The sequence below is a fragment of the Acanthisitta chloris genome, unplaced genomic scaffold (assembly GCF_000695815.1).
Source record: "Acanthisitta chloris isolate BGI_N310 unplaced genomic scaffold, ASM69581v1 scaffold1245, whole genome shotgun sequence".
Classification (NCBI taxonomy): domain Eukaryota; kingdom Metazoa; phylum Chordata; class Aves; order Passeriformes; family Acanthisittidae; genus Acanthisitta; species Acanthisitta chloris.
In genome coordinates, this window is record NW_008675147.1 from 87,309 (window position 1) to 114,005 (window position 26,697).

The 26,697-nt window shown below is 35.5% G+C and overlaps 1 protein-coding gene across 1 annotated transcript in view; it reads left to right on the forward strand.

Moving 5' to 3' along the window:
• The window catches only part of MYCBP2 (MYC binding protein 2, E3 ubiquitin protein ligase), a gene marked incomplete at both ends in the record, with an annotated part of 94,603 nt that extends 67,948 nt beyond the window's left edge, over nt 1-26,655 (forward strand). Inside the window, 20 exons of the mRNA XM_009075586.1 lie at nt 1-66; nt 992-1,213; nt 2,258-2,449; nt 3,147-3,353; nt 4,121-4,252; nt 4,781-4,959; nt 7,754-7,896; nt 8,628-8,728; nt 9,890-10,108; nt 10,789-11,014; nt 11,380-11,498; nt 11,955-12,046; nt 15,415-15,460; nt 16,579-16,751; nt 16,978-17,122; nt 18,745-18,957; nt 19,728-19,783; nt 20,224-20,339; nt 22,470-22,567; nt 26,539-26,655. The exon at nt 1-66 is cut by the window's left edge and continues 209 nt beyond it. Coding sequence (XP_009073834.1) covers nt 1-66; nt 992-1,213; nt 2,258-2,449; nt 3,147-3,353; nt 4,121-4,252; nt 4,781-4,959; nt 7,754-7,896; nt 8,628-8,728; nt 9,890-10,108; nt 10,789-11,014; nt 11,380-11,498; nt 11,955-12,046; nt 15,415-15,460; nt 16,579-16,751; nt 16,978-17,122; nt 18,745-18,957; nt 19,728-19,783; nt 20,224-20,339; nt 22,470-22,567; nt 26,539-26,655 — 2,862 coding nt within the window. The remainder of the gene's footprint in view (nt 67-991; nt 1,214-2,257; nt 2,450-3,146; nt 3,354-4,120; nt 4,253-4,780; nt 4,960-7,753; nt 7,897-8,627; nt 8,729-9,889; nt 10,109-10,788; nt 11,015-11,379; nt 11,499-11,954; nt 12,047-15,414; nt 15,461-16,578; nt 16,752-16,977; nt 17,123-18,744; nt 18,958-19,727; nt 19,784-20,223; nt 20,340-22,469; nt 22,568-26,538) is intronic.
• Between the last annotated feature and the right edge of the window lie 42 nt (nt 26,656-26,697).

Sequence of the window (26,697 nt, forward strand, 5' to 3'; positions counted from 1 at the left end):
TCATTTTATCCAACACCAGCTCTCCAGTGGGCATGTCTTTGTGACTTGCTGAACTGTTTGGACCAGGTACACTAAAATGACACAAGAAAATATTATGGTTTAGCTTACCCTTTTGCTCAAATTGAAGCCAAGCAGTATTTAAAACTTTTTTTCCTTTTTTTGTGTTTATCCTGGTTTGCAGCTTGGGTTCTGCTATGGTTTGTGGGGTTTTTTACTAATTGAGTTTTGGCTTTGTAACTTTGTTATTTTTCCCAAGCTCAATGAGAGCCTAGGAGCTTTGTCTCCCTTAGCTTTAAGATTCTCGTTGGGACAGTGAAAAAAATTTGTAGTGCTGGTAACTGTCAGCACCTGCTTTTTCAATACTGAGACCATGCCTTATATGTGCTTACTCTTGCTGCATGTTGCTTAAGAAGATACATGTGGAATTTTTTACCACTAACACTTGAATAATTCTTCATTATTAAATACTACAGCAGTGCTCTGATCCAGCCAAGTACATGAGAAGCAGCTGGCAATATTATTCTATAATCAACATCTAAGTATTTTGCTTATTGTAAATGAGCATCCCATGTCTAAATGGTGTAGTTGTTTGCATTGCTTGCAGTGAGATGTAAACAGTTTGCTGCTTTGCATGAAAATTCATTGAGTATATACAATTTCAAGGAAGAATCAGTTCTTTAATGTCTTACTCTAATTAAATTGTTTGGCTAATTATAATAAAAGATTTGTGTTCAAAGGATACCATCATTTCAAAAGTAATATAAAATGTGTTTATTATTTGAAAATATGTCAACCAAGGCATTTTAATTACTCCAGTTTTGAAGATTTAAATGCAAGCTTATGAGGAGACGGTAATGTAAAATTCATAGGAAAGCTTTCTCCAAATTATTCTGATAAATGTGCTAAAACTGGAGACGTTCAAAAGGAGTTTCTCCCTTGTTTACTTCCAGTGCAATGGTTCCATTCTGTTAATTTCTTCTTATGTTTTTAGGACATCCAGGAAGCCAACTTCAAAACCTCCAGCAGCCGACTTCTTGCAGCTGTGATGTCTGCTCTCTGCCATACTTCAGTAAAACTGACCTCTATCTTTCCAATTGCTTATGATGGAGAGGCCTTGCTGCGCTCAATGGTTAAACAAGTCAGCACTGAGAATGACTCTGCTCTGGCCCATCGTTTTCCTCTTCTGGTTGCACATATGGAAAAACTTAGTCAGGTTAGGATGTGTTCTAAAAATTGAATTACTTCTTTTACTTTGCAACATAAGGCAGTTATGTAAGTTGAAGTTCTGGCTCTATAACGATGTAGCTCAATTTTCCTGAGTGTTTTTTTTTCCAAAAAGCTTTTTTCAGAAACTTCTTATTTTTTTCCCAATTTTCATCTTTCAGTCTGAAATATTCCAATTATTTCTTGTTTGGAGAATGAGCAAAAATTGTTATTATTGTGGAATATTAAATTGGAAGAAATAAACTTTGGAGTTGTATTCTGTTGCATAGTGTTTTCTGCAACAGTTCTCCAGCTTTTTCACGTGATCACGAGAAGGAACATGTCGATAGATTTGGTGTTTTGAGAGAGTCAGCAGAGGTTTGGTAATAAAAGCCATGTCTCAAATTGGAGTCTTTAAAGGAGTCAACAAGGGAATCCAGCTCATGTAGTTCTAGCAAAGGTTATTAAACAATTTCCTAGTCAAAGGCTCTTGAATGCTGTATTTTTGCAGTTCTGTTATTCTAGAATAGATCTACAAGAATGAAAAGGGTAAAGATGATAAAGACATGGGACGACTAAATAGTATTCACTTCAGAGGACAAGAAGGGTAAGATAATATGATATTATAAATGATGCAGGAAAGGTAAATACAGGATAGTTGTTAAGTCTACCAGTACCAAAAGTTTTGAGCAGCCAGAGACCTTAGCAAAAGATAATCTCAAAGGTTTTCTGCTCTTCATAAAACACACAGTTAAGCTGGGGACTATATTCCTGTAGGCCATTATGTGATATCTTTCCAATGCAATAAACAAAGTTGTCACCACCTCATTCAGGAAATGAAGAATATTGGTCAGTTTTTTTGATGAAGAATTGCACGCTCTGATAGCTTTGAAAACTTAATTTGGTTTTTTCCACCCTATAGACACTTGTTATCCTTGTGAAGTCACAGATTTTTCAATCATGTAATGCTTACCATGTTTGAAAATCTGTATGTTTTGGCTTTTTTTAATAACAATGTCATTTGTCATTGTCATTGTTTTTCTTTATACTGCAGAGTGAAGAAAATGTTTCAGGAATGACAAGCTTTCGGGAAGTGCTGGAAAAGATGTTGGTCATTGTTGTTTTACCAGTGCGGAACAGCCTCAGAAGAGAAAATGAACTTTTCTCCTCACATCTGGTTTCTAATACCTGTGGGTTGCTTGCTAGTATTGTGAGTGAGCTTACAGCATCAGCGTTAGGATCTGAGGTAAAACTGCTATAGAATCGTTGCTAGAAGTCTTTCAGGACAAGTATATTACGAGTGTGATATTGGCTGTGACAGGTATTTTATAGGTGTGCAGATCTTTCACAGCTGCTGGAATGCTCAGTTTTCAGTAGCTCAGATATCTTGCATGAGTTTAAAAATATGTATTCGCTATGTTAGGGAAGTCCTGTTGATAATTAGCTACTTGATTATGGTTGCAGAATGCTGTAGATTGTTTACAAAAATGGCAAATTTTTTCGAGTGCTTCTCTTTTTGCCTGAGTATCAGTGCATGCACATACTCAAATATCCTTTCATTAGACTGTAACTTTGTTAAATGATGGAAATTTGATTTTATTAAGGGCTGTTACTGTACCATCAACAGACCTTTTTCACAGAAAGAACCAAGTTTTTGATGACATCTTGATCAAAGATGTTTTTACCATGACATAAATAAAGAATCAGATTCCTGAGTATTCCTAGTTAACTCCTAATTACCAGAAATTACAACTTTCTTTTTTTCTTTTTAATCAGTATTGACTAGAAGGCTCAGTAGTGGCATCTACTGCGGTTTATGATTTGACTTTTAAAACTTAACCAGTTGAAAATCTGGTAATTTAATTCACTTAACTTTGCTTTATTGAAGTTGTCTAACATTGAACAGTTAATATTTTCTAATGTCTGTATATAACTTTCCACAGGTTGATGGGCTGAACTCTCTCCATTCTGTCAAATCCACTCCAAACAGATTCACTAAAACAAGTCAGGGAAGAAGCTGGAATACTGGGAATGGATCCCCTGATGCAATTTGTTTTTCTGTTGACAAACCTGGTGTAGTTGTAGTAGGATTTTCTGTTTATGGTGGAGGAGGAATTCATGAATATGAGTTGGAGGTGTTAGCTGATGATGTAAGTACTGCATTTGAGAAAACAGTTTGAACAAAAGTAACCTCAGAGTTTTTTGTAGTATGTTTTACAATGTAATATTGTAATATTCTTATACAAGCTAGGCTGCCAGTAAAATGATGCACTGATAAGTAGGGTGTTTTGGTTTGCTTGTGGTGGTGATTTTTGTGGTATTGCAAGCTGCATACCATAGCTAGTAGGGTCCTTATCTTAGTTATGGTCTTGAGCCTTCACTTTATTACAGATAATATTTGAAATGTAGTGGGCTTTTCACTTTCTGGAGCTAAATGTAAATTAGTATCAGTTATGTCTCTACAAACTGTGACTGAAAATAAGAAATGAAGGAGACCAAGTTAAAACCAAAAATTGAAGGAAAGGGTAATAGCCTACCAGCATGGTCAAACTCTACCTGCAGATATTTCATGTGCTGTTAATGTACTGTCTTAGAAGCAGCGTAAAACTGCATTGTGGGTTCTTGTAATGAAGAAAAACCTCTCTTCTTTTACACCCAGTGTTCACTGTAACTGATGGTTCTAATCTCTTTCAAAGGGCAAGTGTAGGTTACTGTGGGAAATTAACCTCTCTGCTCAGTAATTTCCTTTGTAGGAGATAGGTTTTACTGTCACTCTGAACAGGTTTTTCGTCTTTGTTTTATTTGTAATGTTATGTGTTATAACTTATGCAAACAAAACACAGCTTGCACAATTGCATGAGTGTGTCATGTGTTTACATTATAAGTATGTTAAAATGACTTTGTTTCTTTGAATCAGAGTGATCATACTGGAGATTCAGCTCATTCTCATAGATGGACATCTTTAGAACTGGTTAAAGGAACTTACACCACAGATGATTCTCCCAGTGACATAGCTGAAATCAGACTTGACAAGGTCGTGCCACTGAAGGTAAGTGAAATTAAGTGTCCATCTTTAGGTTTTATGCATCTTCTGTAGATAAAAATTGAAGTCTTCAGTGTAAACTGGGGTTGTTTTGTTGTGTACACATTCACAAGCTGATTTTGACCTGTGCTTTATAAAGTCTGTTTCAACCTGTAACTGACAAATTCAAATCCTGACAGGTAAAAGAAATTAAATCGTAGTTTTTGTAATAGAAGATAGATTGTAGTTGCTTAGTAACTTCAGAATATTAATGAATGTGCAGCTTTAGGCAACTTAGTGTTTAATTTTCTTGGATACCTGGTTACTATTCACTTAATTAGTAGTAATATTTAAATATGGTCCATAGTTTGGGAATGTTGAACAGCTTTGATTTTTGTTAACTGCTGGATCTTGTTTGGTTAATTTCATTTGTAGAATGCTTTGAGGGAGTTTGCAGACTCTGCAGTATTTGTGTAAAATAAAAGCTTTCATAATACCATGAAGCCTTAGGTACTTGTTTTATGCTGCATACTATTTTTTGCTCTCCTTTTGAAGGAAAATGTGAAATACGCAGTTCGTTTGAGGAATTACGGGAGCCGGACTGCCAATGGAGATGGTGGGATGACCACAGTTCAGTGTCCAGACGGTGTAACGTTTACGTTTAGTACGTGTAGTCTGAGCAGTAATGGCACTAACCAAACACGAGGACAGATTCCTCAGATTCTTTATTACAGGTTTGTATGTTGTCATGGTCCATTTCTAAGAAAAGTGAATAAAACCGTCATAGTGCTATTACACCACATCTGTTTCTAAGAAGTAACAGAAATAAATATATCCTGAGTGTGTTTGTGGTGCCTCTTCCAGTCTTGTCTTAGGTTCTCTGTTTCTTTTGACTTGGCTATTAATTTGATGATTGACCTGTCTTAAAAGGTCCATTGTTTACTGCTTTAAAGCTGTAATGTAGGGAACTGGTAGGATGCACTACTTCAATTTCTGTTTTTTTTCTATATCCTATGAGATTTTTGAGAGACTATTCACTGGAATGTTTCTCTCTGATTTATTCAGTTCTTTCCTCTGTTTCCAAAAATGACTGCATCATGTAGAGAAGCAAGGTCCTTTTATATAGGAACTGGCTCCTCTGTTATTTAAGAGTTTAGAGGTATAAGAAGAGAAATTGAAACTGCCTGAAGAAAATCAGCTGAAACATCTGACTGCCCTTCAGGCAAGCTGTACTTTAGCCTTTCAGGATAGCAGTAGGAATTCACTTATGGTAGTGCTTTTGTAGAAAGCATTGCTTTTTTTATGTTCAAGGTGCTTACCCTGATATGTATGAGAGCATGATTTTCAAACTGTGTCATCACCTAAGTGTGTGAATGGCTGCCATTATCTGTACAGCAAAAAAAAGGTCTCAGGCCTTTTACTCAAGTCTCAATTTTTGTCATTAAAGGCTGATCAACAGAAGTTGCAAGGAATAAAAGGAGCAAGGAATAATAATTTACTTTTATGTTTAATTATGTGTGAGATGTACCTGCCTAATGAAAGATGAAGAGGATAAAATAAGTAATGCTTTAAGTGATGTATTTTCGGCTCACAAGCCCAAAAACATATTTTTGTTAAGAAAGTTTTAAAGGAGCTAAAATGTGCAGAAATAAAAGTGGCCAGCAAAATTACAGTCAATGGTATATTTGAAGTTACAGAATAGCTCTAAACTGTGTTAATACATGGGATTGGCTGTGCTTGAGGACTCAAAAGATACTGCTTGTCAGTAAACCCAGGAATTGCTTATTAAAGAATGGAATGGCAGTGGTGCATGTCATGATACTGTCGTTGATTTAGTCTCCTGGAATCTTGGACATGTGTTTTGGGAATTCCTCCAGCATTTAGAGGAATTTATTAGGAAGTATCATAATTGGGAAGTATCATTGTATAAGAAGGAGGCAAGAAGGGAAGCAAAACTTGTATTTTCATTCCTAGCTTTTATATAGGCAAAAGAGGAAATATAGGGGAAATAACAATTTCTTTGATTTCAGAAAAGCAAAGGACATAATTTCAGTAATGGAAGCTTTAAGGTGTTCTTATTTAATAATATGGCAAAAACCAGACCCAGGTCCTGTCTTGAGATCTGAACAGGCTCAGTTTTTTCAATTTTGTTAAAAATCCAAGAAGCTTCTAAAAGATGGTAGTGCCACAGCTCAGAACTGTTACAGAATAAATTAGGTTATGTTGGAAAAATTTGCAGCTGCTGTCTGTAATCACAGCATCTATTGATATTTGCATGGACAATAGAATCTTAAGTGTTTTCTGGTGCATGACTATAATTATGGACTTAGTTTGAGGTTTCACAGTTGGATATATAATGACTTGAGGTTTTGATTTGTCTACAGCCAAGGAACAAATATTCGGTCGACTGTTACAGATCAGAGATTGTAAGAGACCCATTTGATTTTTTTTGAAGGATGCTCAAGCACAAATAGAATTGTTGTTTATGCATATACAAAGAAAGGACATCCTGAAAGAAGCATGTTAACACATTTCTGATGAGGGTGGGAAAGTTTTGGAGGGATTCATTGGAAAAGTTGCAGCCACTGTCAGTCAGTAATAAATTCAAATGGAGTAGGCTTGAGGCTGACAGTAAAACTGCAGTTCTAGGGTACTTAGACAAAATGAAATAATCTTTTTTGTAAAAATGATTTAGTTATAGAGAAGGACAGGTATTCCTGTTCACTGAACTGTTCAAAGTGAGGTTTTTGAGCATTCTGAGGTGTGAGTCCTGAAATATTAATGTTCTGGAATGATGTTTTGAAATATCAGATCTTTCTGGACAAATGTAAGATAGCCGAAAGAGAATGGAAAATTTTGTTTTACATGTTGACTAAGTGATTTTGATTCTCTGTGCTAAGGCTTAATCACTGGATATTGAGAGCTTGAATTAGTTTGTTATTGTTAATTGACTGCTTTGGGAAAAGTTAAATCAAACCACACTTCTTATTTACCTTATTGAAATGGTTTTGTGCGTAATGTTGTTTAGAAGAGCCTAACTTGACATACAGAGTGGATTTAAAAGAGAACAATATTTGTTAAGGGTAAGCCAGAAATTGTATTTCAGAACCAAAATGAGTCTTTGGCATAGGGAGAGAGAATCTTTTTCTCTGTTATGATCCTGCAGAAATATCCATTGGAAGGGTTTTACTCATTTCTGTGGTGCATTTAGTGTCGCTCTGTTTTTATCAAGATAGGTGGTTGGCCATGGAAGAGCATAGCAATTAATACATTTCTATGGTTTGAAGGCAATTAGTCAAAAGAAACGTTTCAGAGAAAGACTTTTTATACTTTCTGCCAAATAAAAATAGAAGTCATTGCAAGTAGCCAACACTGAGGCATTGTCTCCAAAATATCTTCCATGGTTTCTTTGATTCCTTTATTGTTTATCATAAATTAATTCTTTTGCTTATTCTATGCCAAAAATCAGTCATTTTTTAACATAATATTGTATTTTGTGAACTTACTTTAACTTATTCCACTGTTCAGGAGTGAGTATGATGGAGATCTGCAATCACAGCTGTTGAATAAAGCTAACGAAGAAGACAAAAATTGTAGCAGGGCTCTTTCTGTCGTGAGTGCTGTTGTACGAGCAGCCAAAGACTTGTTGCACAGGGCTCTTGCTGTAGATGGTAAGGCTTGTGAACATGTACTTCTCAAAATTTACTTTTCAAAACCTTTCAGTTTGATAGCGAGCAATAATAGTAGAATATTACTAATACAAGGGTTGTGATATTTCCCTTTTGCTTTCCAAAGAATATTTCACTTACATTTCATTCCTGTAGGTGTCGAACTGTGGGTAACTTTCTATGTCATTAAGTTGCACTTGAGATATCTTAATCAGATACCTTGTATAAATTTGTTCAGTAACTCAGCAAGTATATTAAAGCTGATGAGATTCTTTATTTCCTAAAGATATGCCATGGTGGGTCCATTCTAAATTTTATTGCATGTTTTTCACAGTGGTGATGATCATTAAGACTGATGAATGTAATGAATTTATAAGCACTTAAACATCTGTTTTTGAGAAGTGTAGACGTTAGCCTGTGTAGACAAAATGTCCAGAATATTACATAATGCTGTAAAAGTTGATTTGGCATGGGAGGAGTTCGCTCTGGTAACTTTTATACCATAAAAAGTTTGAAAAGAGTTTCACAAAAGGGCGAAGATTGCAGTAAAATAATTCTGTAAGAGGAAGAAATTTTTTAGAGAACTCTATGTAATGACAAGTCTAACTCAGGTGAACTTGACAGATTCAGAATTTGACAATGCCCAGATATAACAATTTGAAGTAAAATAGTCTAGAAAATAGAAGTTTAACTGACATTTGCTAATAATATCTGTTGTAATTATCTTTGTTTAGCTGAAGACATTCCAGAATTGCTCAGTTCGTCCAGTCTGTTTTCGATGCTGCTTCCCCTCATAATAGCCTACATAGGACCAGTAGCAGCAGCAATTCCCAAGGTATGTTCCTCAGCAGAAATTACTGAAGAAATTCAAGAATGTTATGCAAGGAAAAGGTTTATTCTGAAAATCTGAATGTCTTGATTTCTTACTCTTTTATGGATTTGTGGTTTATATTTGACCACATGACTCATTATGAATTTTCCAAGAGTCAAGAATTTTAAAAGCATGTAATTACTTTTTTAAACTTGCATTGAAAACATGAAAAGAATACCTTAAGGAAGCAGAGAGAAATATGACAGACTAGCAGTAGGAAAAGACAAGGAGTTAGAAGGCTCTTCTTTACGACTCATTGATGAGCACTGGTGGGATGAAATGTCTTCTGTGTTACATAAATTTTATTTTTGCAGCAAACATCTAAAGCATGTGCTCATTAAATGAAGGTAACTTCCATCAAATTTAGAGATGAGAAGATCTCAGCTATACTGACATCTGTTACTTTCTAGTGGCATAGCATTCTTCTGGTCTGGAATACTCTTGAAATTTGTTTCTAGATTTACAAATGTAATTAATCTTACTTAGTAGACACTATTGCCTTTTATTACTTTTTCATGAGCTGTAAGCTCTTTCTAACTTCTCTTTAAAGGGGGAGGAAAATGAACTGTCCACTGAAAGTCTAGCAGACATTTCATTAAGAAGAGTTTCAGGTTTTAGTTACCTTGTTTCTGTGATGAACCAGTGTTTAGAACAACCAAGTGCTTTGAAGTGTTCCTCTCCTTTGAAAATGTCATAAAGGTTACAGGGAACAATGCAATTCTAAACATGCATTAAAATATGTTGAATATTTAAAAATAAAGCTATTATTGTTGTTATAAAGTATAGCTAAACTATGACTTTAGTATGGTATTTGCTTTCTGTTAACTCATGCTTATTGTTTGTTAATGCTCAAGTTACTCAGTAGAAGTTATTTTAGTGAAAGTGTCTCTCAGCTGTATACAGATTGTTCTTTCAGCTTTGTTGAGTCTCCAAGAGGAGTATTTGAGATTAATGTAGTGATGCTTCTCCTGTCAGGATTATATAGATGGAGAATTGGTAAATGACCAAATGAATTGTAGTTAGTCATATTGTGAGAATATCCAAAGCAACTATTGTAGGAAATGTAAGTTTGAAAGTATTGTTTTCACCAAATAATTCTTTATTGCCTGTGATGTTATGTTACAGGTTGCTGTTGAGGTCTTTGGCCTAGTACAACAACTACTTCCTTCTGTGGCAGTTTTGAATCAGAAATATGCCCCTCCAGCTTTTAACCCAAATCAGTCTACAGACAGCACCACTGGAAACCAACCAGAGCAAGGGCTCTCAGCTTGTACTACCTCCAATCACTATGCTGTTGTAGAAAGTGAGCATCCCTACAAACCTGCCTCTGTTACGCACTATAAGGTAAGCACCATTTCCAAGTGCATGTGCAGTTTCTTAAAAGCTTGGTGTGTGGGTTTTGTTGAGTCAGCATTTACCTTCTGAAAAGTTGATGCCATGGATGATAATTCATATTGTCCAATATAGGAGATAGTTTCCCATATTACGCTGTACTTCTTTCTAGCCAAAACGTTTTCTCAATTAAGCATAGTGAAACCTACTGGGAGTTTTAACCCAAGTTTCACATGTGTGATTCAGCTGCTCTGTATGTCCCTAGGATGGTACAAAACAAATATTCAGTATGTTTGTTGAAGTTTGAGTTTAGAAAGGTATATGATAGTGCAGTGTTTGTAGAAGAGTGTAGCTGTTTAGTGAATGTATAGAAAGCTCTTAAAAACAATCAGAAATGGTGTCAGTGCATATAATTAATCTGAATAATAAGTTATAATGCATGATTATAATTGAGTAAGGTGTAAATCTCTTCTGGCATATATGAACTTATATGAACATATATGAAGAATAAATGAGGTTAATTTATTGCTATGTTAATTTGAAGCATATCAAAACAATTTTACAGAATTACATAATGAAATCACTTTTGTAGCCTAATGAGTTAAAACCAGATGGAAATGAAGATGTAAATGTAATAAACACCTCAACAACCCCCAAAACTTGGGCCTAATTAAACTATTGTTTTGGTTTAGGTGACTTTTCCTGAATGTGTCAGGTGGATAACAATAGAGTTTGACACTCAGTGTGGCACTGCTCAGTCAGAGGATGTTCTTCGTTTGCTAATTCCTGTCAGAATTGCACAGAGCCTGGGGTTTGGACCAAAGCATGCTTCTGTTCATGAAAACCTTAATTCATGGATAGAACTGAAAAAATTCTCGGGATCTTCGGGATGGCCTACCATGGTATTAGTATTGCCAGGTAATAAATAGATACAGCAATAATTAACAATTACTAGCATAATTAATAATTGCTAGCAATATGAGTTACTAAAATAATGAAAGAAAGTTTGCTTTTTCTGCAAAATTCTCTCAGAAAACTAAGTTGAAGGATTGTCTTTCTCCAAGCTGGCAAGAGTTCATTGTGAGCCATTGTTTGTACATTGGTTGATTATGTTTATATTAGGTTTCTTGGCCAAAGTGTTGATCCATGTGTTTTTCATGGTTTTGTGTCACATGTTACATATAAACCTGGGGTTTACATGCTCATGTAGAAGAAATATACAAGAAGTGGATAAATATTCTTATTTATGTATTTATTTTATGTATCCCTTTACTTCCTGTAAGGAAACGAAGCTCTTTTCTCTCTGGAGACTGCATCAGACTATGTGAAGGATGAAAAAGCTTGTTTTTATGGCTTCAAATGTTATGCAATTGGATACGAATTTAGTCCAGGATCTGATGAGGTAAGGAAAAAGTTAAATGGCTGTAATTGCTACACCTATTAAATCTCTCCTATAAGGCTATTTTTTTAGGTGTACAAATACTTGCATTTCCACTTCTGAATAAATAACATTAGCAAAATATTTTTAAATTAACTTCATAAAAGTTTCAACATTTTTTGTTATATACATTATTCATTTGGAATACTTTAATAAAAATATTATTGAAAAGGGTTTTTTGGGTTTTTTTAATAGCTGTGGTAGTCTGCTGAGTTGAAATTATTCTAAAAATTTTGGTACATTGTCCTTTGTCACAACAAAACATGACAGTAGCTGTATGACAAGAAATATTTTGCTGAGAAACTTCAAACTGGGGCACACAAATAATATCTCATAGGATAAAGCAGTGTCAGGGAAACATATTCTTTGCTCTGTTTTTTGAGACACTAATTTTGTTTTGAAATGTGTTTTACTTTGAAGGGTATTATTCAACTGGAGAAAGAACTGGCAAATCTGGGAGGATCATGTGCAGCAGCTTTGATGAAGAAAGATCTAGCACTGCCTATTGGTAAGTGACTCAAAGAACATACATTGTTATTTCCTCATGGTTTGTGATTTCTGAATTAATACTACATATAAGTGTTAATGTTGCTTTTAGAGAGAATGATATAAAATCGATTCTCAAAACTGAATTAATCAAACAAGGTAATAAAGTGAAGGTGTTTTCTGCTTGCCCTTTTCCCTTCACCTGCATGTGGGGAGGAGGGAGACGCGGTCATTGAAGTCTGAACGGACTCACCCCATCCACAGGTAGCGTATCACTGTGTGAGCTGTCTCTCACAGTTTCCTCGTGGGGCTTCACAAATGTGCAGGTATCATCTTTGTATTTCTCTTTCACTGTTTTTTTTTTCTCCCTGCACACCACACCTTTCTGAATGAAAAAATTGCAACATTGAATTACAAAATTTAAAATTGTTCAAAAATGAAAGTGATTATTGCATCTGTAGACCTTGTAGCCAAAAATATTTCTGCTATAGCTTTTCTTGAAATTACAAAGCAAATTGCATACTTTTACAGCAGATGCAGCAAATAAAGGTTTACAGTAACCCAAAAGCAATTTAAAATGTAAACAAAACCGAGTTTATGAAAATGGATATGGAGATTGAATCTAATCAACCTCGTAATGATGCAGCCATATTCTGTGTAGTATAATTTGTTCTAAACAGCATCAGTATGTAGGAAAAATGGACTCATATAATGAGATCTCCTTGACCATTTTAATTTAGGAGCACAAATGTGAGCTCAGATATTGTTAATGAGACGAAGTGTATTAATGAGCAGTCATACATTGATCCTGATTTGTTATAACCACAAAAACCTAATTTGAATTTTTAAACCCAGTATTTTGCTTGTGTATTTGAATGTGCAAATTTCTTACTTTGTTTTAAATAGGCACCTCAATTGCACTCGTAGATCTGTATTTCACTCTCAAAAGTACAGGCAATTCTGTAGTTTAAATAGTATCCTCAACTCTATTCTTACAAACTCCTTAGTTTGGTTGACTTCCCCAGGACCTATTTATCCTGCTGTTCTCATATGCAACAAAAAGAAAAAAAAGCTGAAATTGAAATTCTTCTAATTTAATTTGTGATGTTTTCTAATACTTAGCACTTCTCTGTAGGGAGGTTTTTGGATTTGTTCTAAATTTGAATGCCTAAGACAACTAGGGAAAGTCGGTGGCACATAGATTGGCTTTATGTGCTTTCATATAGAAATTTGAGATAAAACATGCAGTTTAAGTTACCTGTGCAGTCTCAGCCACCTCTAAAAGTGGTTGTGTATGATCTGCAAAAGAGGAGGGATAGATGAATTGTCTCTAAGGGCTTTCCTGATTGCTGACATAAGTACAGTTGGTTTATCTAACCGTTTACCTAACATCAACTCAAGGACTTCAACCAAGTCTGTTAATGTTGCTGATAATAATATTACAGTGCTAATGCTATACTTGTGTATTGTTGCTCTACAAGACCACTGGACCCTGTGAATAAACAAAACTGAATCACAGGCAGCAGTGGTTGTATTTGAAAATGGAAATTACTGTCCAGCCACTGTACAATGGTTTTCAGTTGTCTGTGATTTTCCTTTGTCTAAGTGTTTTGTTTCCTGTCTCAGAAAAGCACTATGGCAGAAAAAGAGGCCCTTTGCAGTCGACTTTTCATACTTTATTTTATAATTTCTACGACTTTATCTTTTTTTTGTGTGTGTATGTATACAGGCTAAAGAAAATAACCTAGGAAAAAGGCTCACTCCACAAAATATTTAGCTACTTAATTTGCTTTGCCTGAACTTTGGCATTTGTAACTTAGACATCTATAGCTAAGGTAGTAGTTCTAACCTTCTTGTAATTTTGACATCTTCAAAGGATGGTTCATTTTGTACTTAGATGAAGATGTGAGAAAAATTAAATCATTCACCTGGAGGAGGAACCTGTTTCTCCTTCATTTGCTGTAAAGCTGTCTTGTAATACCTAGGTCAGAGCTCAGTGCCTCATTCTTCATTGCCAAAAAGCAGGTGAGGTAAATCCTGCTCCATTTTCCTAGATTCTCTTTAGACCTGTGACTCCACCTAAGTGCTCATAATATCTGGCAGTTTTGATGAAGATGGCAAACTACATGAACCTTCTGTCAAGGAAATAGCGTGATTGAACTGATTTCAAATCAGCATTACTAGTTTTTACAAACATCCTTGAGGATCCTTCTTTTTTCAGCTTTATTTGTATGATTTATGTTGGTATGTTGAAGGAGGTTGTCCTTCACAAAGAGGTACCTCACATTTTAGTAATTGTTGTAGTAGGTATATTCAGTATGCAAGGAGCCAAATAGTTGTCCAGGAATTCTTCTAGAACCATTAGGAAAAAGTTGTGTTTTGAAGAACATCAAGAGGGTTTTAACCTTTTTTGCTCCAAAGAAAGATGAACTGGACAGTGATTCCTTGATATATGAGTAAAACTGTCTTTGAGAGTACACCCCAGTACTGTTTCAAAAGGTCATTCTTCTGCCTTGCCAGGTCTCCAAGACACAAATCTAGAATACTCCTTCCCGAGAGAGGTCTGGTCTATGGCAAAGATGTAACTTAAACAGCTGTGTGGAATTAACTGATGTATTTACCATTATTACTTATGTACTTGTTTCAAATTTGGTAGAAGGTCTTCCTGAGAGCTGCGTTTTTACACATCTTTATTTCTTTGAATTTTAAAAATGCCTTGGGATTTAATTCTTATTTTTCTTTCTCTCATCTGATTAGTAGAATTGCCTGACATGTTTTTGAGAGAGAGTAGAAATATGGTAACCTCATCTGTTTTACTCTTCTGTTAAAAGACTGTGTTTGGCAATTCTAGTCACCCTGGAGCCAGACTTACAAGTTGTGTTTGTGAGAACAAAGTATTGTATAGTAGAATGTATTTGAATTTATGTTTTAGGAGGAATTGGAATTTACAAAATTGCACGGAGTTTGTCAGGTTTGCAAGTAATGTTACTGGGGTAAGCTCTTGAAAGGGAGCAGCTGGTGCATACTCCTAGGTGCCGCTTCCCAGAAGCCATCTTGGCCTCCTGAAATCTTATTCTGTTCATATCTAGTCACATCCAAAGATTTGCCATACATGCTGTCTTGATGATAAGAAGATCAGCACCAAATATTTGTTCTGTGTAACATTCATTGTTTATTTGCGTGTGCACTGAACTACACAATACTGCATGTTTACTGTGCTGCTTGAAAATAGGAATACTCGAGCTGCTGGTTAAACAATACGGCACATCATTATGCAAACTTAAATTTTGTAATATAAAACGCTTCACAAAACAGAATTTCATATTCTGTAATATATAGATAATTGTCAGTATTAGTGTTAATAAAACTACATCTTTGTTTTCACAGCAGGTAGTGAATTTGAAGAGGATCTTGAGATACTTGAGGAGGCTGCATTACAGGTATGTGAGCTTTTCATACATTGCAACAGACTGACACACAAAATTGCATTGAAACTTTTTGACTGCTACCAATGAAAATCACTTGCAGGTTTTTTATAATAGAATGGAATCCTGCTTGTTATGAAACAGTTTAAGAAAGTTTTAGAGAAGTTTAGTATCTGCATTAAATATTTCTATAATAAATCTGCATAGAAAAAAAAGCATAAAATACTACATAGAAAGTTAGATGACCAAGTATTTCAAAATGTCTAAGTATTTGGCTTAAGTTGCACTATTTAGCAAATTTTCAGTGTTAGCAAAATTAATCCTTTACATGTCTTTGTAATTAGAGAAATGCAATCACTTTTTTGGCTGAGCAGTAGCATTAATCAGGTCCCAAATAATGTGATTGCAATTGTCATGTTTTGTTGATGGCATCTTGTTGGTTGTGATGGAAACCAATCCTGGTCAGTAGCTCCCTATGTATAGCCCCTAGCTGATGATGAACTGCGTAATGTCCTTCCTAGCTATCTTCAGGGCAAATGTTTTGACATTCAGTTGTCACAGTACTTGGTAAAAAAACATCAGTGCTACAGTCTGACACCATTGCATAGGCTTTAGATTACAAAAGAGTAAGGAGAGATTGTCTGGGAGAAGTCAGGTGTTCCTTCGAAGAAATATTTTCTCATCCATCTGTTCTTGGACCATCGTGTTCTAATTCAAAATGCAGTCTAGGAGTTTGCATGCAGTAAGAAATCTACCTTTCTATAAGCTGTCTCTCCAGCCTTTTATTTTCTTTTGAAACATGCTGCTTAGTCACATTTCCAGAATGGCTTTTTCATTCTTCTCACAAATCAGCAGTTTAGGATACTCTTAACATGTAATCTTATTCTTTCCTCCAGAAATTCTCCCTCAACTCAAGTTCATTTAATCTCTTTTGGCATAGATTATTGATCGGTAGACTGAGCTGACTTTTTTTTAAACCTGCATCAGAGTAAAGTTTATTCTTCTCCTTGAACAGTTTTCAATGCCCCAAATGTCTATACCCATTGTGTCGTGTTATGGGAAAGTGTCAACATATAAGATAGTGAAAAGCTGTTTTGTCTCCATCTTTCACCCCCACCTCTGCCAAAACACAGGTGTGCAAATCTCATTCTGGCATTCTTGGGAAAGGCTTGGCATTATCTCACTCCCCAACAATTTTGGAAGCTCTGGAAGGAAGTCTTCCTCTACAGGTACAAAGCAATGAGCAGTCATTTCTGGAGGATTTCATTGCTTGTGTACCAGGATCAAGTGGTGGACGACTTGCAAGGTAAAACTGTTTCTTCTCTATAAAACTGGCTGTAGAACTGTAATAGTTACCTTTAATATTAAAAATTATTTGACTGTATTGTTTTTATTAATACATTAGGTAAAAATACATATGTACTCAGCCCTTCTGCATCCTTTCTTAGCCAGAAGTCACATTGGTACATAATAAGACTTTATATTTGGAGGCTATAAGAGATTTTAATGTGAAGTGGATTTCTTTGCTGTAGGTGGCTTCAGCCAGATTCATATGCTGATCCTCAGAAAACATCATTGCTTTTGAATAAGGATGACATCCGATGTGGTTGGCCAACTGTTATTACGGTACAAACAAAAGACCAGTATGGGGATGTTGTTCATGTTCCTAATATGAAGGTAATTACAGCATTGTTGGCTCTTCTTCTGCTTCATCGTGCCATTCCCTAGTTTTTATTGTGGATATTCCACAGAATAGTCTTGTATGGGCCAGAAAGTGGCATTCATGAATTCAGTGTAGTCAGACTTTGTTATCTCTAAATCCACAAAATTATCAAATTCCTTATTATGCCAACACCATTTCATGCAATTTATAACTTGTCTGTAATGAGCTACACGTGTAGTTCTGGAAATAATCAGCTGTAAGTGAGGTTTGATGGTGATGATGTGTTAAAGTGACAAGAATCTATTTTTTAATTTGTAAACCAGGAAAGTGTATTATGAATCATAGACTGAATAAATATGATGGAAGAAAGATTCAGAAGCGCATTGATATGGACCATCTTATAGTTACCTTATTTTAGATTAGAACAGTACTTTTGTCTTTTCTGTTTCTAATATTTGGAAGTTCCTGTAGTCTTTGTAATTAATAGAAATAACTGGCAAGGTCTGGGGTTCTTGAACTTGCCTTCAGCCTCTTCATTTAATCACTGATTTTTAATGCTGGGACAGAAGTGTTCTCCACAGCCTTAGGTAGAACTAGAACACCTTTGCACATTTTGGGATAAAACCTATGTGATATGTGTGAAGTGGACTGCTTGATTTGAAGTAGCCAAGCAATATAAAGAAAACAAATTGAACACAAAATGGTTTTCATGTAGTTCTCATAAATCAGGTTACTTCTGTGTTTTAAAGCCCACTGTTAACTGGGCTTTAGTAGTAGATGAAGTACCTTTTACAAAGGCATGATTCCTGTGATAAAAGCTCTCAAATCAGGAAAAAAATATGTCAAAATATAATCAAAATTATTTCTGGATTTATTATTTAATTATTGTTCACAAATATATTAAAGTAACAGAATCTTAATTCAATTTAATCAATCAACATTAACAGTGATGTAACTGCTAGTAAATTAAGTAAAATTTTGATTGAACTGTGTGTTAAAACTGCAGTATTTAAGTGTACTTTATTGTAGATTTAGGATGAGTAATGCATAAACTTTTCCAGATAGTCTGTCTCTTTGTCCCTAGAAAACTCTGTACAGCTGACTGTGACCTGCACTAATGGAGGTCTGTGGTACCTCTGGGGAAAAGTCAGTCAGTTAAAATACATGTTAAAAAGCAGAGTATAAAGGTACAGTGCTGATGGAGTAGAGCAGAGCTAGCCAAGATCCAGTCTGGCTGCTGCTAATCAGATCTAGCAGGTCCTGATGATTCCCTCTGAAACCTGTGCATTCTTTTGGAAGTCTTTCTCTCTACTTTGTAGCGTTTTTGTTGTGGGAAAACTTAGTTAGGCATACATGCTGCTTCCCCAGGAGTGCTCTGGGACTGGCAGAACTGACACTGGCCCTTACTGATCGTGTGCCAAGTCAGTTAGGTGCTTTTCTCCAGTACGTTGATGTTTTTTCAGAGGTGCTGTGCTTGGCTTTGCAAATTGTTAAGCAGAGATGCACTGGGGTTTGACACAGCAGGATTTACAATGAGTGCCCTAAGCACTTTGTTGCTGTACTGTATCAAATCCAAAAGAATGTGCATGTGTATTCTCTCTCTGAATTGTGTTCTCTATTCCACGTCTTATTGCAGGTAGAAGTCAAAGCTATTCCTGTTTCTCAGAAAAAAACATCTTTGCAACAAGAGCAAGTTAAAAAGGTACAACGGATACCAGGGAGTCCTGCAACAGCTGCTTCCCCCAGCAGTGATATGACCTTTGGAGGACTTCCTTCTCCAAAGCTTGATTCTTCCTATGAGCCAATGATAGTAAAAGAAGCTCGATATATTGCTATTACAATGATGAAGGTAAATTACTGTCATTTTTAGTAATATAATTATAAAATTCAGCATTCAAAGTGTGTAAAGGTATGCAACAGAGAGGGAAAAATGTGTATTTAATTTTGGTCACAATCTGAAAATACATTAATTGCAAACTACTTTGTTTATATTGAAGTTCAGCATAAAACTATGTGCATCAAAAGGCTCATTTGCCTGAACTTTAAAGCAGTTAGACTGGATTAGCATTTAAAAAGAAAAGTTGTCTTTGATTTTGGTTACCCTCATTAATAAAGTAGTCTGAGTCACTTGGGAGAAATGAAAACAGGAGGGGAAGTCAAACCAGTGTATCCATATAGAGTTGAAGTGTTGCAGTGAATCTATACTGAAAACTACAACTCGTGAACATAGGAAGAAATCAGAGCTCAGCATAGTAAAAGAGATAAAATTGTTTGTGTATCTGTTCAATGCACTACCTTTACTCAAAGGCTTTTTTGCTAGTCAGAATAGAAGAGATTGAAAGACTTGACTGTGAGCAAAGATCTTTATTAGCAGTGGCTGGTTTTATTCTCTAGATAATGGCTATTTAAAGAGAAGGTGTTGGTACTCTTTTCATGTATGTACATACATTTCTGTGGTTTGGAATTTTTCTGGTTCCCTGATCAATGCTTCTGGTGAGTGTAAAACTAGATGAATGTATTCTTTGAGAAAGTGCTCTGATTACAGTTATTCAAGACATTAGTATAAATGAGAATTGTTGGTTTGAATTGAGATTTTGTTTGTATTTCATCTGTTTATAGGCATATGAAAATTATTCCTTTGAAGAACTGCGCTTTGCTTCACCAACACCAAAGAGGTAAACATTAAAGAATTTTTTTTCATAGGGACTAAAATTAACATGTTCTGTCACTTCTGCTTACACCCAGACTCACAAACCGTGACTGATAGGTAATCATGTCTAAAGGTAGAAACACAAAAGTCAAGTACTATATTTTTTCTTACAGGTAGTGATTTTATTTAAAATCTTTAATTCTTAATTGTTCTAATGTTGATTCCCTATTTGATTTCCTCATTGTCTCTCTGAATGTGTTCTTTCATAATTTGCTATAAATAAATGTTGCATAAGGCTTATATTTACATCATAATTAATAGGGGGTTAGTACATTGGAAAGGGAAAAATGGTACTTAGATGATCTGATAGAAAAAAGTCGAGTCGTTTTCCAAACTAAATATTACAGATGGTCTCCAAGAAGACAATAACTGTTTAATAATTTTAATTGTTGTGTTTATGCCTAGACCCAGTGAAAACATGTTGATCAGAGTCAATAATGATGGTACATACTGTGCAAACTGGACTCCTGGAGCTGTTGGTCTCTATACCATTCACGTTACTATAGATGGCATTGAAATAGGTACTTAATTTTCACTGTATTTAAGCATTTATTTATATCCACTTTGTATACTGATAAATTTATGTCTTGGTGCTCTTAAGATTTAATATTACAGTTGATAGCAAAACATAGCAGCCAAGTTTTGGTTCAGATGTAAATCCCTCTTCAGTCAAAAGAAATAAAGACCATAGCTATTCTCACATGGAAACGAGTATACATGTTGAAAACCATGTATTTATAATGTGATTAGGGTACCAGATTCACAGACTCTCTTGTTCTCAACTCTCAATGTTGAAAGAAAAATGTGTTGTTTCAGCTGAGAGTGACAGAAATATACTTAAAGTGGAAAAAACCCAGCCCAACACTGAAGAAGCTAAGGGAAGGGGAAATTGTTCCTGGTGATGCAGGAGTACATAGTGTCATTTCTTCTGTGTGAAATTGAGAAGTGTGGTCTTAACTGAGAATCTACCTTAAGTCTCAGTTATTTGTACTAATTTTAAAATGCTTTTTGCTCCTTCCTTGAAAATCTGTTAGTTGGCTTGCCTAGTCGTAAGGACTACACTATGAGATACTAGAGCATACGGTGGGACAAGTGCCCCTTCAAAAACACTCTGTATCTTGAATGCTCTCACATCAGTTTTACTGGTGATATGCTGAAGGTGGTAGTACAAACATTGTAGAAAGTAGAAGCAGTAAGAAGTGTTGTAATTAGGCCCTGATCTGAGAGTCTGAATTCACCAGCTCCAGCAGCACCAACAGCTCCCCTTTCCCAATGCTCTACAGCACCTTTCGTAAATAGGTAGTGGTACTCATAAGGACAAATACACATAATTGGAATGGGATGCTGGTTTATGTGTCAGCTAGAGAAGGTAAGATCTATAAAATACCATTATCAGTGAGTATATTTTGTTCCTCAAACAGGAACATTTGCCTTCATAGGAACTTCCAGTGCACTCCATTGTATTTTTTTCCGGTGTATCATCCTGGAGCAAAATTTACGCTGTAGTTTAAGTCAGCTGCTGTTATGTTTTCACACAGATTGTACCATCCTCAGTGACATTGTGTAGGGTTAACATTTAGAAATGCTAAAATGCAACTGTTAACCTTTGTTAGTAAACAGGTGTGAGTATACTCCTAATACTTATCCACACCTGTTTTCTGCAATGGAACTTCTGTTCTGGTTCAGTCATAATACCTGACTGTGCCCTCTCAATTCTGACAACTATTAACTGCTTCAGTACTCATAACACTTAGTTTCTCTCTGTTTAAAAGCTTTTATGTTCTTGATGCTTCTAGATTCCTTCTGTTACTTCCATTCTTGTTTACAAAGATGTTACTGAAACCAAGTTTTTTTGCTAGGTCTGGATGATGCTTTTCAAGATGTTTCTTTTCAAAGGGTCACTCTGTAAAATGAAACAAAAAACCTGAAACTACCTACTGAAGCCATTATGTTGTAGTTTGGCCTTAACAGTGATTGCTGAGACAGTTTCTTTTGAGGTTATTACTCAAGGCTTTATCTCTCTATTACTTAAATTTTAACTGTTGCTTTCATGTGTCTTTCTTAACATGTACTTACATGCATCTCTCTTCACAAACAAGAATGTTACTGTATTGAGATATTTTTCTAGTACATCTGGTTTTATAACAGTGTTTGTAATTAAAGATGCTGACTGTTTAGATTATATACCTTTTCTGGTTGCATAATTTGTCTTTTCAGGCTTTTACCTTGTTTCTCAGGGGTTGCAATTGGCACCTCAGCAGTACAGCACGATAAAATATTGTCTGTCCAGAAGCTTTCACTTGCAGCCCTCAAGCATTGAACTCTTCTCTGTTCACCATTCCTTGAAACATAACCCTATAGACATTATTGGGATACAGAATTACCTAGTTGTGCTTTGTACATAAGGTGTGACGGATACCTCATACAATTTCGTGCTGTTATATCTCTGAATTTCTGCACATGAAAATACAAATGTTCAGAAAATAATACCTTGCAGCATGTAGCAACTGCAAGTGTTGTTTATGGCCGAGAGATATACAAGTGGTTATTTTGCCTACTCTGAGTTGTAGCACAGATAGACTGTAGTTACTGTGTAACTGATATATCCCCTTATATTTATTTTTTTTAACTTAGTCTTTGTTTGCTTGTAGATGCTGGACTAGAAGTGAAAGTAAAAGATCCTCCAAAGGGAATGATACCACCTGGAACCCAACTTATTAAACCAAAAGCAGAGCCTCAGCCAAACAAGGTTTGGAGAACTGAAAAAAAAAAAGATTATAAAAAATAATCTAAATCAGATATAAACTAGTTATATTTGGGTGGGATTTTATTGTTGTTTAATGTATACTTTATCTTGTGGTAGTGGTGCTGGACTTAAGGAGTTTAACATGCTAAACGGAATGAAATTAATATACTGGATAAAATGAAATGTATTCATTCCATTGTCTTTGTGTCTATCCATCTATAAGACTGTTAGAAGCTCTACAGAATTGCCTTAGTCTTGGCTTGTCACACAAACATTGCACACCTATTATTAAAGCTACAGACTGAATTCTGCAGTATTATTAGTTGTTTTTCTTTGATATTGTACATAGTTGCATGAAGGGCTTTAGGAAGATTTTTATCATAAGGATCTTCAGTCTGTATAAAATCCATAACTAGTTTCTTTGGAAATTTTTTCCTTTCTTAGAATAGCATTATTTGTTTTTAAACAGTATCCTTTTTGTAGCACTTCACTTCCCCACTTCACCTTGGCATTTCACCACCCTGAAGGACTAAAGTAGACACAAATGAAGAAAGCTGAAATGTGTGGCAGTGCTATAAGGAAAATGCCCAGATAAGGGAACCACCTTGCAGTTCCTCTTGAATGCAAAGAGATACTAAACGAGGCACGGAATATTTTTTTCATTGAATAAACCTGTATTAAAAGATATGGAATTCTGAAGTACCTCAAGGTTGTCTGTCCTCATCTTATTAAAATTGGGAAAGTGGTTAAGAAATACAGTTACAAACAAAAAGGATCATTGCAAAAAGGATCAGGTGTTCATCAGCTTACTTATACAGTGCATCCTGATTTAGCTTTTTCCAGCTTTCAGAACAACCTAGAGGCAGTGACTTTGTTGTACAGTTCCCCAGTCTGTGAATGTGTCCAGCATCTGCTTCTGACACTAGATTGTTTTCCCTGCAGCCACACCTCAAAGTAAAGCCAATAAATTTGTGTTTAGTTTTTAATGCAATATTTATTCATAATTGCTATTTGTTTTTTCTCCCCAAAAAGCTACTTTCAGACTCTTTTCCTTTTCTTGGAAGGAAAACGTCCTGGTTAGTTCATTATCCGATTTAAAACTCCCAATTCCTACTTGGGAAGACTCATCTCGCTCAACTTAATGATACCTCCATCCAAGCTGATGATCATATGTGTTATTTGCTGTCACCAAGTTGAGAGATATCTGGTTTGAGAAGAGATAAATTGCTGGATGGAACTATTCTGTCTGTCTTTGCAATTATTCCAGTGGAAATTGAGGTGCCTAGTTCATGCATAAAAACTCCTATGTTGTCAAGTAACAGTCTTCATGACAGTTTAAAATACTTGACAAAAGTTAGTCCTCTGGTGTTCTGAGGCATTACCTAGTGTTTAATCTGCTTGCATGTCTCGTTTCTTGTTCCAAGCTGTAGTCTCTGAAAGAGGAGCATCTTTGTTCTGTGTATAGTGTCTGTAGAGCCTGCTGCAAAAGTAAAGTAGACTTTTCATGGTAAATAATCTTATCAGTCTTCTTTCTTCGGTGCCATAATAAATCATGTGACAAGCCAGGTTAGGATAATTCTCTATGTGTGAACAGAAGTATTTTAAATAACACAGAAAGGTAGTTACTGTGCTGTGCTCCATGTTTCTGAAGCCAAGGACAGTGTGTTCTCAGTGGTGATCTGTTCTCAACTAGAAACTCCAAAATATTTTCATTGAGACAGTGGAACGTTCCAGTTTTGTATTCAAACCTTACTTGACTTGCAAGCTGAAAATGGATACTATATTATGATTTTTCTATTTGTGTACTCCCTGTTATTTGAAGTCAGATGAAAGTCTGATTTTTTTTCTGTGCATCCAGGTTAGTAAAGGAGATGATGATAGTGATCTGTATTCAGCAGTGTGTGACCCATAATAATTCACAGCCAGTCCTCTCATTGGCTGTGAAATTTAAATTAAGTAATTTGCAGGAAACTCAATTCCACATCCCATTGAAGAAAACATCTTTCAAGATATGTAATGTAATTCAGGGTAGTTGGAACCAGCTAGAAGAAAGCAGTTCTAGTTTAGCTCAATTTGAAGATGGAAGACTGGTACCAGAATGATTGGTCACTTAACATGTTTTGATTGTTTCTACTGTTATGACATGGCTGAACAAGAAGCTAGCATCAACTACAAAACAAAAAAACAACCACCAAACCCAAAAGCTTTGTACAGGGAGTGGTTTCTGTCATCCATTCGTAGAGGGTCAATCCCCTACTTGTTTTGCAACACTCCTTTCTGTTCTGCAAGGTGTGCTTCTTGGCAGATGTGTCAGATAAGAAAGCACAGCAGCAGAGCTCTTGAAAACTGCACTGCACTGGAAGGGAGATGTACATCCTAGTTGTTAGGTCCTTCTGCCTTAGTCACTTAATGTAGTTGCAATCCAGTTCGTGTGTGCTCCATGAAAGAACTGACCATGGGGATGTTATGGGACAGTTACTGAACCCTTGTGCCGTACAGAAATATTCCAAGCAGAGAGGTGCTATATCAGAAAGAAGACACAGTTATGTTGAGTTTTTTTGGTTGTGTTGCCTGTCAGTGGATCTGACCCCTAAACAGTTTGTAGTTAATATAGTGAAGTTTTCTATTAACTAGTTAACTAGCTGCTGCAAAGGGCTCTTTCCAGGCCTGTGTGTATTCAAATCCAGAGTGTGAGTTCTTCCTCTAAATGGAGGGTTTTAATCCAAGTTCTAGCAAACTGTCATATGATTTTCTGAAGTAACATTTTGAGTTAACAATGCAAGGACCTCTAATTTGCAAGGCTTTGTTTATAGGCTTTTCTATGTTGAGAATGCTGTCAGTCCCCTCACACTTTTACAAGGACCTTGGAAGTCTTAGATTTGTCAGTTGAGAGAATCTTAATATTTTGAGTAAGAGGATGGTTAATAAGCAAAAATTGCACATTTTGGTGTCAGTTGCGTTTGAACTGTTTTACATGCTTCTATTTTTTTTTATGTTGTTTTTTGTTTGTTTTAAATTAGCCTTAGAGTAAATACCATTTATTAAAATAAATGATTTATTTAGGGGAAAAATAATTCATGCAGTCAACTGTTTATTATCTTTTACTGAGTTTATTCCTTACATATCATTCTGTGCTTTATGTTATAAAGTTACAGATTAAATCCACACTTGCATTGATACCTTTATCAGTTTTACTTGTCGAGTTTGAAAATAACCTTCCAACAAAATGGTTTTATACCATATGCATAGAATGTATTATTTTCAAAACCAGAGACAAAAAGGGAAGTTTACGTTTGTTCTTTGTGGAACAGGTGCCTGATAATATGTTTGAATGGTGAAAAAATGGTAGTGAATAACAACTGGGAGACTTTGGGAGCTGCAGTAAGTCAAACTAATAGGAAGGAGCATCTGATCTAACCTTCTGTGAAAAAGGGAGAAAGTATTGAAATAGCTATTTGGAAAATAAAGAAGTGGAAAAATCTGGTTTTTTCTAGTTTAGAATGGTTAGTTAAACTCTTCAGCTAGGAAATACATTCAGATTTTGGCTAAAATGCTGACTAAAGAGAATGCTATGGTAGCACAACTGAGAAATGATAACTCTAGGCTGAGCAGTTGTGGAAAACACCAAATTTGTAAGGGCAAATCTGTTGAAACTTGCCAGAATGAATAATACATGTGTGTGTTAAAAGAATCAGAACCTTGTACTGATTATTGTAGGATATAACAGAAATATTTCCAAGACTGAGTCAATGTATGTTTATATTAAGGGGTTTTCTGAATATGATAATTTTATTGGTTTTAGTAAAAAAAAATGAAGTTACACACAGCAGCCATGGGAAACTAGCAACAAACTGTAACTATAAGACTGCTGCCTCATCACTGATGTTTCAGAATCTGTTAAACCTATTTCTTTTTACTCTGCAAGCTCTGTTCCAATTTTTTTCTTCCTTACTGTCTTTCTTTGCTTCTCTTAGGTTCGCAAATTTGTGGCCAAGGACAGTGCAGGGCTTCGTATCCGTAGCCACCCTTCCCTTCAGAGTGAGCAAATAGGCATAGTGAAAGTCAATGGATCCATCACTTTCATTGACGAGGTAATCAATAAGACATTTCTGTTGAAAATTGGGCTAAGATGT